We start from the raw sequence: 17,041 nt of genomic DNA, 5'->3' as shown, positions 1-17,041 counted from the left end.
TTAATTAACTGGCGCATCTTATGCTTGTCAGACGTCTCCACGATTTATTCAACCAACACCCGCCCAGCAGCCCTCAGGGCCAGCGGGGGTGGGGCTCTGAGGACCCTCGCTGACCGGGGGGCACTATCTTCACCCTCTAGGGGTTCACAGGATCCGACAGGGGGAAGGCGAGCCTGGCTGGCCGGCCCGCCTGGGGGCCCGCGGTGGCTCAGCAGGTAATATAAGCAGGTGAAGGGGGCAGGCAGACAGCAGCAAGGCCAGAATACCAGTGACAGCTGATACCGGCCTCAGAGGGAAGGGAGAGGGCACGCTGGAGGGATGCACGCAGGTTTGGGACAGAACGAGTCTGAAATTCTGGTGGACAGCCAGGAGGAAGTGTCTTCTGAGAAGAGTGAACAATACACCAGCTGGATCTCAAAGGGAAAGCTAACTGTGGAAAGATGGGGCGGGTGTCTGGGCAGCAGCAGGAGCTGGGGGCCTGAGTGACTGTCATCTGGAAAGAGCCAAGGCTTCAGCGGGCAGGGGCAAAACAAGGAACAAAAGGAGACGGGCATGGGGCGGTGCGGAGAGGACGGTGGTGTGGAGACTGCTGCGGGAGAACCCAAGTTAGATGGGCGGTGTCCAGCCTGGGGCGGTGGGGGCAGGGGGGAGGGTGGAGAAGCCAGGAGGGGAGGGGAGGGGAGGAAGGGGAGGGGAGGGGAGGGGAGGGAACAACTGGCCTGTGGCCTCCGGGGCCCATGCAGGGGTCTGAGGCCACCAAAGCTAGGGGGTGGGAGTGAAGGCTGCAGAGGCCAGGGCTGAGGAGGCCAGCCTGGCACCTGCTGGTCACAGAGAGCAAGCCTGGTGACACCACGTGAATCAGTCCTTCAAGGCACGGCCGCCAATGGAAGCCGGCAGCCTGGTGCTCACGCCTAGGGCGGGATGCGTGTGGCGTCGAGACCCCAGGTCAGCGGCAGCCTCGGCAGCCAGCATCTTGGGAGGTGGGTGCTGCTGGGGCTCAGCGTCTCCTCCTGCTCTCGGCACCCCTGGCCTCCAAGGGGGACCCCAAACAGCCACCTGAAATACCAGGCCCTCCTTGGTTGGGTTCAGATCCCTGCTGGCCTCAGCTCCTGGCCTCATCGTGCAGACCCCAACTCAGCCTCCACCCCTCGGTCTTCTCAGACCCACCCCAAGTTCCAAGTTGCAACAGCCACAGCTCACACCCTCCTGCAGACCGCCCTGCCCTCCCCAGAGCCCCCACTTACAGCTGCTCCCACCCAACGACAGTCAGCTGTGCACGGCCCTGCTGGGGACACAGTGACCGGCTCACAGCACATCAGTGTGTCGCCCACTCGTCCACCCCGAGCCCACAGCCTCTGGCCGCCCCCCACCCCCACCCCGGGCCAAGTGCTGCCTGGTGCTGGGGATGAATGAGGCTCAGCCCTGCCCTCCAGGCGCTGATGGTCTAGGTGGGAAACAGGGGCATGAAGCCACAGACAATGTCCTGCCACCACCAGGATCTGAACGGGGAGCTCTGGGTGCAGAGGGAAGAGAGGCCAACGCTGCCCTACTGGGCGGGGCAGGCTTCACGCACAGCGACTGGAGGGCGGGCAGGACTCTGCACGACAGGAGGAAGAACATTCCCCACTGCGGGGAGAGCAGGAGCCAAGGCCAAGAGTGGGGACGGAGGAGCACAGTCAGCTGGTTCGGGTGACACTGAGGTCATTAGCTATGGAAAAACAAGGAGCTTCCAGCACATTCCTTTCCATTTTCAGCAAGTTTTGCTGTTCCTTTCACCCTTTCTAGCTGAGAAGCCTGTCCTTAGTGATTTTTTAGCTGTTCCCAGAACATTTACAAACCAAGCTGGCATTTCTATTTCATGAATATATTTGGGATATTAATGGGCAACGGGAAAGGTATTAACGTTCTCAGGAGAACCCTGTCGCCCCCAAACCTGCCCCCTCCAACAGACAGACCCAGACAGAACCCCGCAAATGGGCAAAACACGGTCACCACTCACAGCCAAGCCCAGAGCAGTGCACCTGCCAGCAAATTAGAGTCAGCTTGAATATAGCCACACACACCGCAGTTAGGTGTCCAATCTTGACTTGCAAAGAAGGTCTTTATTAATTTCTTAAATCCCCTCTTGACTGCCTGGAGGTGACCCCTAGAATATGATTTTAAATGCTTTCTGTGAGATCAATGAACGGGGAAGAAGCAGGCTACTGTAGATTTCAAATCCATAACTTTCTTATCCAAGGAGAAGAGCCTGGCCCTTCCAGGGACGGGGAGTGAGGGGGAAGCCCTGCTGTCCTAGGGAAGGGCTCCAGGTGGCATTCTGAGTAGATGGATGACACCGGGCCTGACCTAAGGCCAGGGCTGCCCCCACCCCCATCTTGGGACATGTTTTGCACCAGATACCAGAGAGGCCAAGATTTCTTTAAAAACGATAAGATTTTTACTGTTGCCTTTATATGATACACATGCTCTGTACAGAAAATCCAGGTAAAGGAGAGAGAAAAACCATAAAGAAGAAAATACGCCATGACCCAGCACCCAGACATCAATTCTGGAACATTCCAGAGACTTTGGTTTCACTCTAACTCCGTAATTCAGGCCTTTGAATACCTTTTTAAAGGTCACTCCCCTACACAAACCTCCCCCAAATCCCCTTTGCACTTGGAACCAACCCCCAAGTCCCATCCTTGGCCCACAGGCCTGCGAACAGGAGCCCCCCGCCCCCCGCTCCTCAGATGCACCGTGTCCCCATCACCAGAAGGCAAGCATGCCCTGTCCCTCCCACCGCGCTGTCACCCCGGTGCCTGGGACACACATGGCACGTGGGAGGTTCCCAGTGAGACAGACCAAATGGATGAATGAGTACTTCCTTCCAGTCTTTTCTCCGTGTGTGTGTGTGTGTGTGTGTAACTGCAGACATAGCTAAGATCATACATCAACACTTCTCAGAAACTGCACACACTTTTGCCCACACATTGTTCTACCACTTTCTCTTGCTACTCACCCCCATGGCTCAGATCAGATGTTCCCCTCTCCTGGGGGACCCGCCCATGACACCTACCTCTACCCCAAGGGGAGACCTGATCTGGCAAACGCCAGCTCGGGGTGGGGGGGGGGCGACAATGCCACATACACAATACTTCACAGAAGCCGATCATTCCTCTATCCTAATGGAGCCTCAAAACAACCTGCTTCCAAAGAGGTAGGCAGGGCAAGGGGAGCCTGACCGCCTGCCTCTAAAAGGAGGCCGCTGAAGCCCAGACAGGTCGCGTGGCTGCTGTAATTACCCGGGCAGGAAGCAGACCCAAGATGGCAAAGCGCACACGTTTACGTTGAATCAGAGAGGTTTCACCGTAAGAAGAACAAGAAAGGAGATAACGGCTGAGGAGGAGCTCAGCTCCAGAACCCAACTGCCTGGGTTCGAATCCAAGTAGCTCTGCCACGGGCCATCCGCGTGGCCTTGGGCAAGTCATGTCACGGCGGTGGGTCTCGGCTTTCTCCTCTGTAAAATGGGGGTGACAACGGCTCCTGCCTCATTCTGTCGCCAGGAGGATGAAAGGATTTGATAAGACACACCAAGCGCAGAGAACAGTGCCCCGCACGCATCAACACTCACCAACCGCTAGGCGTCTGTGAGAGCGCACCTCTCCCGACCATGCACTTGGGCCTAATGAGCCCCCAGCCCGGCTCTCAGCCACGGTCGCCACCTCCCGGGGCCCCGAACTGCCAGCCCACAGAGGCGGAGTCTCACTTCTCACTTTGGGCGACAGGCAGGCTCCCTAAAGGAGCCTGCTCCTATATACACGCTCACTCACACGCAAATTCCCTGCCTCTCAGTCAAGTAGGGGGAGGGGTTTCTCATTCTGGAGTCTGGAGTCTGGAGCCCCCCACCCCGACCCCACCCTATCCCACTTGAATGACGGGCACTGACATCGGCAAACACTTCGAGGCAGCAAAGGGGAGACACCTGGGGGACCCCCTGTGTAAGCTCATCCTTCTACCTGCAACAACCCAGGCAGATAAATAGATCCAGCTCCGGGTCACATGAAGACCCGCCACGCCCACCCCACCCCCCAAATTCCCACAGCACGTTGTTCTGACTTCTGTGAAAAGGCAGCTAGAACCATCTTTCTAAAATGGCCGGCTCGCCATGCTGGCCCCCTGGGGCCCCCAATTCCCCTCACGTTCAGAGTCGCGGCCAGCCCAGCCCTCCTTCTGGGGCCCTCACCCTCAACGCCCCAAACCCCCTCACCCCGGCCACAGCACCCGGCCACCCCTCTCCAGTGCCCACCAGCACGCCTGACCTCAGCTGCCCCTTCCCTGCACCGACTCACAACTGCTAAGTCGGGGCCTGGCCCGGAGTCAGCTTCCCCAGGAAGCCTCCCCTGCCAGCAGAAGGCCATCGTCGGCCCTGACCTGTGCTCCCGGAGCAGGTGGCACCATCCCGGCTGCACGGGCGGCCCTTTGCTTTACTCATCCCCTCTGCAGTGACGGGACCTCGTGGGAATCAGTCCCCACCCTTGAGACCCTCGGGCTAACTCTCCTTCTAATTGGGACGAAAACAGCACCGGTCCTCAAATTCACCTGGTTCCCAAAAGTCAAGTAGGCAGTGACGGAGAGGAGTCTGGCCCACAGCGGGAGCCTGGCACCTGCCTGGGACACAGGCTCGGCTCAGCCTCACATCTTTGGAGACCCGCAGCTGGGAGTGGGGGGGGGGGGGGACAGGAAGCCGGTGGGGACCCCATCCTAGGGGGGGCAGCCCGGGGCCAGGAGGCATTACGCGACAAGGCAAGGAGCCACGAGACAGACCCGCCCTGCGGGAGCCCTCTCCCACCTCGGCCTCCACACATTCCAGCCCAAACGGGGCGCTTGACCAGAATCTCCCGTTTGAAAAATCAATATTTAAAGCTCCAAGCCTGCCAAGCGGAGGGAAGGCCTTGCTTGTAAATATTTGTCTCGACTGGCAAAGCTGGGCCTCTCGCTCCTGCGGCTCCCCCCACCTCGCTCCTGGCCCTCTGCTCACGGAGCTGCCAGCCAAGTGCGCGGTGGGGGGGGGGGGGGGGGGGGCTTCTGGGGGGGGTGGGGACCGTCTGGCGGCCGAGCAGCGCTGGGCACGGAGGTGGGACTGCTCTGCACCCACACCTCCAAGCCAGCGCACTGGCACGCTGGGCCGCCCAGGGGCCGTCCATCTGTCCCCCAGGCCACGGCAGAGACGGCTTGCTGTGCGGTTTCTCTGGATTCCGGGCAGGTTGTTTTTCCCAGGAGGCACTCCACATTTATGTTTTTTGTTTGTTTGTTTGTTTGTTTGGGAAGAAAGCAAAAAGCTGAAGACAAACCCCGGGGGGCACGCTTATAAATCATTGTCCACCATCGCCCATCGAGCTCTACTCCTTCTCCCAACAGCTGCCCCCGGGGAGGAGTCCGCATGGGTCCCCTGCCTGGAGGTCCCCTCACTGGGGAAGCCTTCACGCCGGTGGTGGTGGCTGAGCCGGTAAAGACCAGCTGGGTGCCTGCCCTGGTATCACTGCCCGTAGAGACTGCTTCATTCATTCGCCCACTCATGCCTTCATTCATTCGCCCACTCATGCCTTCATTCATTCACCAATTATTTATTGAGCACCTACCTGTCTCAGGCACCGGGGGCTAGACATGCAAATGGACATAAACAAACCTCGACAAAATCCCTTCTGGAGGGCGTCTCCCAGGCCAAAAGAATCGCACAAACTAAGTCACAGCGGGAGGCAAAAGCTGGGGTGGGAGACATCGAGGCGTGGCCGACAGCGACAGCGGGCAGTCAGGGAAGGCTGCCCAGGGGAGGTGGTCAGGCAAAGCGAGGCCGGAGAGGGGGGGCCCCGGCAGCGCAGGAAGGCCACCTCCGGCCCGGCACCTACCGAGCCACTCGTTGAACTTCTTCACCTCGCTCGGGAGCCCCAGCTCCGTGAAGTCCCCGGCGTGGATGAGCACGTCGCCGTAAGGCATCTGGATGGGGTCCGTCCTCGAGTGGGTGTCAGACACACAGACAAAGCGGGTGTAGCCGGGCGGCTTGGGGGCATCGTGAGGCACGGGGTCCACCCTGCGGGGAGAGAAGACACTGCAGGCGGTGCGTGACCAGCACGAGGCCTGAGCACAGCTCACGGCCCCGCCAGCCACGGACACAGACGGCGCGCCCGGACTTCCCAGTGGGCCCTCGGGGCTCCGAGTCCCGACTCTCCCGCTTGCTGGCTGAGCAAAACGTGTGTCCCCCTGAGCCTCAGTTTCCCCTCAGTAACATGGGGCCCTCAGGGGCTAAAGGAGGTAACTATCCAGTGGAGAGCACCTGTGGGCACGGTGCGATTACGACGGCTTACCTGCTGTTTGGCTACCGCAGCCCTTTCCATCATCGACCCTGTTTAGATGAGTTTTTCCCCTACTCGCTCCCCTCCCGTGAGGTTTTTAACCCCCCAGATAACTGTTCGTGTATGTATGCATATCTGGGCTTTCTAAGAAGAATAAGCTTTCTTCACCCCCTAAAAACGAGTTTCACCCCCCTCCGGAGATACCATCAGCCCCATCGAGAATGTAAGTTCTACGGCCTCTGGTCCGAGTGAAAGAACCAGCCCCAGGCACCGTGCGGGGGGCACGCAGCATCCAGGGAAAGATGTGTGCAAAAGCAGGGGTGGGGGGATCTCACAGGAGCGCGGGAAATCAAAGCACGAAAGATAGGCAGCAAGTTTTCAAAACCGTGAGATGGTCTCATCATTTTTAAAACAAGGGCTTTCCAGGGTTGTGCGGGCAAAGGGTCCCCGAATCAGACCGGGCTTCAGGTCCCAGCTCCGCCATCTCTCACTGACGTGCGACCTTCAGCAAAACACGTGGCCTGGCTCCGCTCGCCTGTAACGTGGAGCCATCTCACGAAGCAAAAACCATCGGGAAATTAAAAAGAGCTGCAGAAAGGTAAGTTCTTGCTCCGCGAAGCCCATCACAGCCCTCTGGTTTCGAGGACGACAGTGCTGAGTTAAGTGGCCCCGCGTGTCCCAGGGAACAAAGGGAGACCGTGGCTCCCAGTCCGGTGCTCCCCAAACCACGCTCAGCCTCCCCAGCTGAGTGATTCCGCCAGGCTCAGAACTCTTAAAAACAACGCAATGACATTTCAACGAGCGGCTCTCTCCAAATGAGTATGCCGCTCGAGGAGTTGTGTTTAAATCTAATTATGCGGCAAACCAAAAGCGGTACCGTATCAGTTACATAAATACTTTTAAAGACATCTTTCTAATTATCCTTTTTTTTTTTTTCAGACAATATACTTCGAAGAAATTTAATTAACACCTTACGAGAGACGTGGGTTCAGCATGCTAATGTGCGGGGAGCGTTAGCGCGCTCTATCCACCACAGTGGGAGGCACCAAGCCAGCCTCCCCTCGTCCCGGGAGGGAGCACGCTCGGGCCTTTCTGGGGCCGGTCAAGGCGACTTAGACTCCCGGCAGGTCAGAGTGGGGCATGACCGGGGAGAAGAGGAAAACCCCCAGAGTCTGATGATGACCAACAAGAAGGCACCGGCACCCCCCACCCCCTGCCCCGCCTTCCTTCTGCCTCCATCCATTCAGTCAGTCACTCATTCATTCAGCCAAGCACATTCTGCCCACTCACTGTGGGCCGGCCCCGAGCTCAGTGCCGGGGCCCCAGGGATGAACCGGGCCTAAACCCAGGCCAGGAGACCACAGACTGATGGTGGAGGCAGACTTGGCTAGGCAGTGACAATAAGGCCACCGGCTTTGACCGGGCAACGGAGAAGCTGGGGGCCAGAGGAGGCCCTAACCCAGCAAGGGGCTCCCTAGAAGCTTCCAGGAGGAGGCGGGACCTGAGCTGGTCTGGGAGCTAAAGACTCCCTCCCATCCCTGTGTCCTCAGAGTCCCTGCCCTCCTCCCCTGCCCCCAACCCTTTGACAGACGGTCTGGCAGGCAGCAGGACTGTGGATCACCTGTACATCCTGCCTGCCCCCAGTGCAGCCGACTGGACAAGGGGCAGACGGTTGCTACTGGGCTCTTGTCCTGGCACAGGAACACGAGTGAGCCAATCAAATTCCTTCCTTCCACCCTCCCTCCCTCCTCCCTTCCTTCCTCCCCTCCCTCCTTCCTTTTTTCCCTCCTTCCTTCTTTCCTTCCCTCTTTTCTTCCTTCCTTCTTCCTTCCTTCTTTCCTTCCTTCTTTCCTTCCTTCCTCCCTTCCTTCCTTCCTTCCTTCTTTCCTTCCTTCCTTCCTCCCTTCCCTCCTTCCTTTTTTCCTTTCTTCTTTCTTTCCTTCCTTCCTCCCTTCCCTCCTTCCTTTTTTCTTTTCTTCTTTCCTTCCTTCTTTCCTTCCCTCCTTCACCCCTACACATACCGAGGTCATAAGCATGTCAAAGGTGACAGAGGCCAAGTCAAAGAGACAGAGAGGGATGATGAAGGGGGAGAGAGACAGGGAGCGAGAGGCCACCTCCAGAGCCACCTCTGGTCCCAACAACCTCTCCTCCTGTGAACCCTCAGCATGGAGCCTGAGCAGGCCTCAGCCCCGCCCACCATCAGCCAGCCAAAAGCAGGACCAGTTCCGAGGGCTCCAGTCGGGCTGTTGGAGCCTGGGCTCTTTAATTAACGATTCTTAGTTCCCTCCACCCCGAGGCTACTGAGCTCAGTGAGGATGCAAACCTAATAATCCCCTGAGGAAAAAATAAAGACTCCTGCTTCTCTGCACTGTCCTCCGGCTATTTAGATTGTAACAAATGCTCAACTTGAAATAACAACAACAGTAATGACACCGATGCTGGGTGCTCCCCACGGACGGGAGCTCATCCTGTCCTAAGCGCGTTACATGCACCCACTGTCTTCGCACCGTGACCGTCTGGGCAGGATACTATGGGTATGCCCATATTACAGATGAGAAAACTGAGGATCAGGAAAGGCTTGCCCAGGATCTCAGCTATGCAGGCCAGTGAAGCTGCAATTTGAAGCCAGTCTTTGGTTCCAAAACCCCCACCGGACTGGACTGTTTCCAGGCCCAGCTCATTTCATTCAGTCCATCTACGTGCAAATGCTTCCTAAGGGCCTCCTAAAGGCCGGGCACCTGCCAGGCACAAGGGATATACCTGTGGACAGGATACCCCCTGAGGTCACCTCGTGGAGTCCCCAGAAACCCAGCCTGGAAGTGTTTGGGAGTGAGGAAAAGAACAAGGAGAGTCAAGATATGGAGAAAGAGAAAGAGAGAGCAGACAAGAAGGTGGGAGAATTTAACAGCATAAGTTGATGCCTAGACCCAGCTGTACCTGAAGCTGGTTCCAAACACGGGCTTTCTTACTAACTAAGTAAGCCGGTAAACTCTTTTATCCTTCAGGCAATTGACACTGAGTTTCTGACACTCGTAATGCAACACCCTGGCTGACACCTGAGTCACAGCAAGACTGTGGAGTCACTGAGGCTGGAAAAGTTAGTCCCATATCCAAGGCCCTGGCTAGTAAGTTACAGAGTAGATTGGCACCTGGGTCTCCACAACAGGGATCTGGGCATCTAACCTGTTGAGGCTAACAAAGCAAAATGGTTATTTTCCAGCGACATTCTGCGGGCCTCAGAGAACAGGGGACGGCCGCGGCTCTCTCTCCGAGACCTGAAACCTGTTGCCACCTGTCCCCAGCCTAACAAGGGGTGTTCCCACAAGAATCACGGCAGCAGGAAGGGTGCAGAATAGAGAGCACGGCCTCTGGCACCCGGGCCTCGGCCGGCACCCCAATTCGGCCACCTCCTCGCCGTGCCCTGGACCCTCCCAGCCCCCAGGCCAGCTCTGGAAGGTGGGAGCCACCCACTCACTCTTGGACAAGGCGGGAGAGCTCAAGGACCCTCGCAGCTGGAAGCCTGGATGTGAGTGCCCCCTGCAGCCGTTCCCTGGGCCCCAGCCCCCTCCTCGGCCTCCCTCTCCCGTCAGCCACCAGCTCCCCGACGTCAGAAGCGGAGGCCATCTCCCCCGTCATCTCTACTTCTGGGGAAATGGGAAGCTCTGAAGGCCAGGGGGCTGGGGCCAGAGGACTCCTCCCTTCAGTGAGGCTCTGACCCCGTCCGGACACGTGACTGGGCAGCAGCCGCTGCGGTTCCCAACGGGAGAGTCTGCCAATCCCCTCATTCTACCGTGGGGAAACTGAGGCCCGGAGGAGGGCAGTGACTGGTTAGCTTGGGGTCCACTGCCCAGTGCTCTTTTCACAAGGCCCTCGTTCTGCGCTGCCCTCCCTTTTCCCCTCCCACCTCTCAGCCTTTGCTTTTGCTGGTCCCCCAACCCCAGGGGCTATGCCACTGCCCCCGGGAAGCCCCCCGGTCTCCCCCACTCTTCCGGGGCCATACTCCCTGCCTTATCCTCATTCCCTTTTCTTTCTTCTTTCCATCTCTCTGCCCTGCCAGGTTCGAGGGACCAGCCCCATGCTGGTGGCAGGGACAGACCCTAGAGCCGGACGGTAGGGGGTAGGGTCAAGGGAAGGGGAGATCTGGTCTGGGGAGCGGTCAGAGGGCCTTCCCAAGGAAGTGCCATCTGGGTGAGATCTGAAGAATGAGTCCGTGTTAGCAGGGCAAAGCATGGAGGAGGCACAAAGGACACCATGTGCAGAGACCCCAGGCAGAAGGAGGCACGGAATGTTCCAGGCTTAGTCCTCTCCTCCTGCCTTGCCCCTTCACGCTCCCCTGGCTCACGGCTGACCCTCACTGTCTCCTGGGGCCTCTCAGTGCATGGACAGACTGGGGCCACAGGATCCCTTCTGAAGCCCAAGCTCACAGGAGAGGGAGGTCAGCGCCGGGACCGGGAAGTGTGGCCGAGAGGGGGCCTCCCCAGGCCTGACACACAGCCCCGCTCCCCTGACTCTGCTGTCTTCTTCAAGACATGCTTGGAGGGTCTTTACACAGGATGACTCAAGTCCCCACCAACAGGACTCTTTTTAAAGGCCAGAGAAAAGAGTTGCTATGCCTGGCACCAACCCCCAGGGCACCTCTAGGGCAGACCCCCCAGGATGACCCTGGCCTGGCGGTCAAGTCTTCTCACCGGCCACCGGGCCCGGTGCCCGCCCACCCACCCAGGTCAGAAGGGCTGGTGCCTGGAGGGGCTCTCCCGAGGCCACCGCAGGGTTCCTAGGCCCTCAGAGTGAGGGGTCCTGGGCCTCAGGGCCCCAAACCGGGAGGCCCAGATCCAGACATCCATTACTGAGGCAAAGGCAGCCTCGCCACCACCAGGGTCTCTGGGGGCAATCGCATAAATCACACAGCTCAATCGGAGGCCATGTTTGGGTTGTCACTGTTGTTATTAAATATAAATTGTGGATTTATTAAATAAGGCCCCCTCGCTCCCTCACCCCAGAGACAAAGCCCAGGGTGGTGATAAATCACGTGTGGGGAAGCGGCATCCATCCTCCCTGTCTCCCCCTCGATGGAAACTCGTCATGGAAATCCAAACAGCCGCCTCCAGCAGCCTGCATGCTTCCCTCGGGCTTGGGGGCTGCGGTCTGAAAGGAGGGGGCGGGACGAAGCAGTCCCCCCGGGGTCCCTGCATGGCCCTGGCTTCACCCAGCTTTATGCAAAGCTCTGTTTCAGAGCCGGGCTGGTCTGAGCAGGCAGTGAGGGAGCACTTGACGGGAGCCCAGGACCGGGGCTCAGCACACGCCCTCCTCGAGGCAGTGCCCGAACCCCCTGAGCCCCGCGGCCAGTGGAAGCCGGGAGCCCCATGTCAGGTGGTGGGAGCTCAGAGCAGGCCAGGGTGAATCCGCTCTGCCTGCTCTAGCTGGGTGACCACAGGAAAGCCAGGAAGCATTTTCCCCACTGCACCAGTGTCTTACGCTCTGACACCCTGCCGTGACACGTGCGCTAACTGCCTGCCACCCCGTGGGAAGGTCAGCTCGGCATAGCAGGGATGCGTCTTTGATCGATGCTGTATCAAGCACCTGGCCCAGCCCAGTGTGGACTAACGGCACGGAACATTTGCTCCCTGGCCCCGCTCTGGGTGGATCTACCTACTGAATCCTCGGCGTTTTCCAGATGGGGAGACCGAGGCACCCAGAGCCCCCTCACAAGGCAGTGGCAGAGCCAGGGGCTCAGAGCCAGGCAGGCGGGCTCGGGGCGCGCATTTCTAACGGGCATGCTATGCACCTGTTCACAAACATGCTGACCCCGCGGCTGCTCGGGGGTTAAAGGGGGAGATGGCCCCTCTCTCACGTGGTCGCTCACTGCCCTTCCTCAGGATGCAGCCTGGCCTGCAGGGGTCCGCATGGGAAGGCTTCCCCCAGCCCCCAGCCGGGCGTTTTCTGCATTCCTCACGTGTCCCCTTTTCCCGACCCTCTCCCAGCTTGCTGCCCTCACTCATCCTCCTCGGACCTCAACCTAGAAGTCATCTTCTCCAGAGGGTCCTTTCTCCACCCCTTGGCCCTCCTCTCCTCCGACCTCCTGTTTCCCTGGCTCTGTCCTGGAGCAGAGGCCTGCCTGGGTGTCTGCTGGGTCCGGGCAGGGGCACTGTAGGTGACAGCACAGTGCCACGTGGAATTAGCTCTGGCACCCGGGGACCCTTCCTCCTTTTTTTTTAATGTTTACTTATTTTGAGAGAGAGAGAGAGAGCAGAGAAGAGACAGACGGAGAGGGAGGCAGAGAATCCCAAGCAGGCTCTGTGCTGTCAGCACAGAGCCCGACGCGGGGCTCGAACCCACGACAGCCGTGAGATCGTGACCCGAACCAAAACCGAGAGGCGGACACTCAACCGATGGAGCCACTGAGGCACCCCATCCTGGGGACCCTTCTAAGTGGGGGCGCACAGGGGGCACTGGCCACGTGAACCCCACCCGCTCTGCCCACATGTTCTTCTTGTGCGTTCCCGCTGGGGCAGGAGTCCAGCCCAGCATCCAGGGACCTCAGGCCGGGTCCCATCCGGCCCGGGGAAGACTAACCCCATCGACGAAAGAGAAAACCCGGCCTGGGGAAGGCCCCCCTCCCTGCAGCAGCCCTGCCGGGCCTCCAGGTCCCGGATACTAAGAATGCTGAGACCTTCCTGCCCCAACCTGCCGATCTGGCCCCAAAATGGAAACAGGAGGCCGTCTCCCAAACAGATAAAGTAGGCAGCTACAGACAACAACACCAGGCCTCAGTCCCTACAGAAATGAGCATTTTTCCAAGCAAGCACGGAGGGAAGATGGGCTGGAGCCCACCCCAGGCCCGGTGCCCGCCTGCCTCCCTCAGCCCTTCCTCCCGTGAAGAAGCTCCCCGCACCCACCCTTCACAGCAGAGGACGGCTCTCGAGGGAACCACAACCCGCCCGCCCCCACCTCCTGGCCTGGGATTGGAAACCCCCCCCCGGGCTCCTTCTCCAAAGCGGTCCACGTGCCAGATTCTCCAGTCTCCCCAAAGGAACAGCCGCCAGGCCCCCACGGAACCGGGGCTCCCTAGAGATGGTGCTCGCAGCCCTGGAGGAAGTGGGGGATGAACGAGGAGGAGGGTCTCCTAGGAACGCAAGGAGCTAGCCGCCTGGGGCAGAGCAAGGAGTTTATCCATTTCCTCCCTGGGCCTCCTCTCCTCTCCAGACCTCAGAAAACAATCCAGGGAGGGGAGAGGTTCCCCCCACCGGTCGCGGGGGTTCTCGAGTCCGTGCCCTCGCCTTGGCCTTACTGCTGGGGCATCGCTGGTCTTTTCCATCAGCCTCAAGGGGCAGGGAGCGGGACTGGAGAAAGCATCTCTGTTATCTCAGTAGAGGCAAAGGGGTCCGGACAAAAGGGAGGGAGGGAGGGGCAGAGGTGAGGGAAGACAGGCAGCCTAAAACCAGGGTCCGGACCTGCCTGGAGCCTGGAGCAAGCCCCTTCCCGCCCCCCCCCCTCCCCGGCCCCGGGCAGCCGGGCCCGCCAAGAGCCGCCACTTACATCTGAACGTGCGGGGGCTGGAAGCGGCCCTGGTTGATGTTGTAGAAGGTGAAGGCCTGGGTCGGGTTGGAGCTGTACTCGTCCACCTCGATGATGAGCCGGCTGTGCTGGTGCCTCCGAGCGGCCATCACGTGGGACTGGGAGAACGCCATGCCCAGGCCGCAGGGCAGCAGGGCCAGGGCCTCGGCCTTCAGGACACCGGGGTCCCACCTAGCGCGCCACATGGGCCTCCGCTGGCCGCCCGGGCATCTCCCGCAGCCACCGCCGCCGCCCGGCCCCGAGCCAGACCTGGGAACAGACTGAGGAGACAGAGCAGAACCGTGCGGCAGTGAATCTGTTTGGGATTTGCTTTATTTAATGTCAGATGAAGATTTAGAAAGAGGAAGGGGGGGGGGGGGAGAGAAAAAAAAAAACACAGTCATACAGCTCAAAAACTCATTACAGATCTTTCCAACTCAGCAGTTTGATGAATATACTTTGGTAAAAAGAAAAGGGAAAGGGAGGGAAGAGACCAAAAAAAAAAAAAAAAAAAAAAACCCCAAAAAACAAAACCCACAACGCTGGGAACGGATGCATGCGTGGTCCGACATGTTTAAATACTTAAGACTTTTTTTTTTTTTTCTCTTCGACAAAATCCTCCAGAACCCACAGGGTGACCGTGAGATGGGGCCACACGATGGCTGGTGTTCTGTAACCAGGGAAGGTAAGTTTTACTTTCCGGAGCGGGGGAATCGGGAGGATTCCCCTCCAACCCCACCCCCTCCCCACAGAGCCCCCGAAACACACCGCACCCACACCCCCGCCCCCCTGCAAGCCCGAGCAGGTGCAGAGCACGGGGCGAAAATTCCTTCCTCAACATCAACGTCGCCTGAAGATATCTCTGAGCGGGGCTTGGAGAAGGGATTTTCCCAGACAGATTGCCATACACCAACTCAGCTCAGGAGGTGGCCCGGGGTGGGGGGAGGGAGGGCAGGGGAGGATCTACTTTAAAAACAAAAGTCTTCCCGAATGCCTTGCAAGGATCTCGGGAATTCTGGTGTTCCCGTCAAACCTCGAATCCATACAGAACCGCAGCTTTGCAAAGGCCATCCTCTGGAAAGCGCGGTTTGCACCTGCAGCTACTGGGTTTTAACGTCCTTCTGACTGATTCCGACGTGGAATCCTGGGAACGGGGTTGGGGGGTGGAGGCGGCTGAGTCCATCCTACCCAGACCCGCTCACACACTTCACATAACGGCCAGCGCCTCCTTTCCTGAGACCGGCTAGCGTTCTCGTTCTTTGCCGTGATTATCCTTTTAAACCGTGTAAACAGATAAGGCCTTGAAGATATTCTGTCGTGTCTTGTTTCCACGCGGGCTCATTAAGACCCTCCGAGGATTCCGTGTCCACGGCACCGAACCAAGGGGAAAATGACGTCACTTAAACCGTTCTTGGTCAGTCATATCCCAGTCACGTTAAATGGAGAAAAATCCCCGTGCAAAGCAAAGGGGAGTCGCCACCGTCAGAAAACAAATTAGATTAGGAAAATGACAAAAATTAGAGACTGGAGAACATTTTAATTACGTGCGAAGGAGAAATGGATTATTAATTTTTTAAAAATCTCAACAATCATGCCCATACAAGGTGTAATAAACAGCAATATCCTCCTCCTCCTCCCCCCCCCCAAAAAGAAACGCATCCTGATTCACAACACATGTCCCTCCCTCTTCTCCACCTGGGGAGGCAAGGAAAAAAATCTGCTTTTCCCTCAGGACAACATTTGCTCCTGTCCTTGTCCTGCTGACTGTTTCTCTGTGATTCGGTTCTCCCAGCAGATACCTCCGGGCAGGTCTCTGAGGTGGGCAGGTGGGGGTTCCTGGCTGTGGGACTCACAAAATCTCTGTGGGAGCTGGCCCTGGTCCACCTGCGACCCTGGGAGAGGCTTGGGGGCAGCAGATGCCGTGGCCCAGGCCTCCAAGGGTCCAGATCTGGACAGGGGTTTGAGCCCCAGCATTGCACTGACTCACTGTGTGACCTCGGGCTGATGTCTTAACCTCTCTGAGCCTCAGCTTCCTCTTCTGGAAAACCGGTATGACAACAGTAACACCACCTCCCAGGGCAGCTGGGCAGGTTAAACAAATGGGGGTCCGAAGCACAGTGCCTGGCAGGTATGAAGTGCCCAGCCAATACTCCGGGTTACTATGTAATCACTATTCCCTTCAATGTGACACCTGCCCATGGTGGGCCTGCCGTGAGCAGGTGCCGCCCAGGTACCGGGGCGTCTGTGGCACAAGGCTGTCAAGGGGGAGCCCCAGGAGCCCCGGAGAACCTGAATTTTCTCAAAGCCAAGCCTACCTAAGATCACACCCCTGCCTGTCACGTCTTTGCACGGCTCCTCCGATGAGGACCCATGTCTGCAGGCCCTGCACGGCCTGGCCCTGCCCACGCTCCAGCCACGCCGCCCCGTGCCCAGTGGGCTCCAGTGCCCGGAGGCCCTCGGCTACAAGGTGCCGTGCTCGTGTTCAGAGCTGCCCCATCCGACGCTTCACAGCCTCGCTGCTGACCTACGAGATGGCCATCCCCACGCCTCCCATCCTACAGAGGAGAGAGGCCTGTCTCCGCGAGGGGAACTCTCTTGCCCAGCTCAGCACAGACAGTGGGCACCACTGAGGGCTAGCTGTTAGCAGCCTGACCCCAGGGCTCTGGCTCCTTCCCCCCGGGCCTCTTTGCCTTCCTCTCTGGCTGGCAAAACCTGACTTGCCCGTTACCCCTCGACCAAGCCGGCATCTTCTCAGAGATCAGGGGCCCTCGTTCCAGGGCACCACGAAGGGCCCCCACGAAGGGCCTCCTGGAGGCAGGGCCTGGGTCTCACTCACTCCGCAGCCCCCTCCATACGTCAGCGCCAGCCCTCACCAGCTCTGTAGTCCTGAGCCAGTGGCTTAACTTCCAGGAAGCTCAATTTGCTCATCCATGACACGGAGAGAAAAACAGTACCTACCTCATGCAGTCGCGAAGATGAATTGGGGTGACACAGGACCCGGCACATAATAAGCGCCCAGTGAATGTCAGCTATTGTTATGCCATCATTATTATTGCCACCCCAGGGATGTGTGGCTGGCTGGCTGGCCGGAAGGATGGGTGGAAGGATGGATGGACGCATGGACGGATGGAGGGAACGTTGGGGGGATGAACAGA

The 17,041-nt window shown here is 58.7% G+C and overlaps 1 protein-coding gene across 1 annotated transcript in view; it reads right to left on the bottom strand.

The window, feature by feature from the left end:
* Positions 1 to 17,041, bottom strand: part of MPPED1 (metallophosphoesterase domain containing 1) — a 75,087-nt gene that overhangs the window by 47,996 nt on the left and 10,050 nt on the right. Inside the window, exons 2-3 of the mRNA XM_045463163.1 lie at positions 13,869 to 14,167; positions 5,889 to 6,070 (exon numbers count right to left, since the gene is read on the bottom strand). Coding sequence (XP_045319119.1) covers positions 5,889 to 6,070; positions 13,869 to 14,092 — 406 coding nt within the window. The 5' untranslated portion in view covers positions 14,093 to 14,167. The remainder of the gene's footprint in view (positions 1 to 5,888; positions 6,071 to 13,868; positions 14,168 to 17,041) is intronic.

The sequence above is a fragment of the Leopardus geoffroyi genome, chromosome B4 (genome assembly GCF_018350155.1).
Source record: "Leopardus geoffroyi isolate Oge1 chromosome B4, O.geoffroyi_Oge1_pat1.0, whole genome shotgun sequence".
NCBI classification, from domain to species: Eukaryota; Metazoa; Chordata; class Mammalia; order Carnivora; family Felidae; genus Leopardus; species Leopardus geoffroyi.
This window is presented reverse-complemented; position numbering and strand designations above follow the sequence as displayed.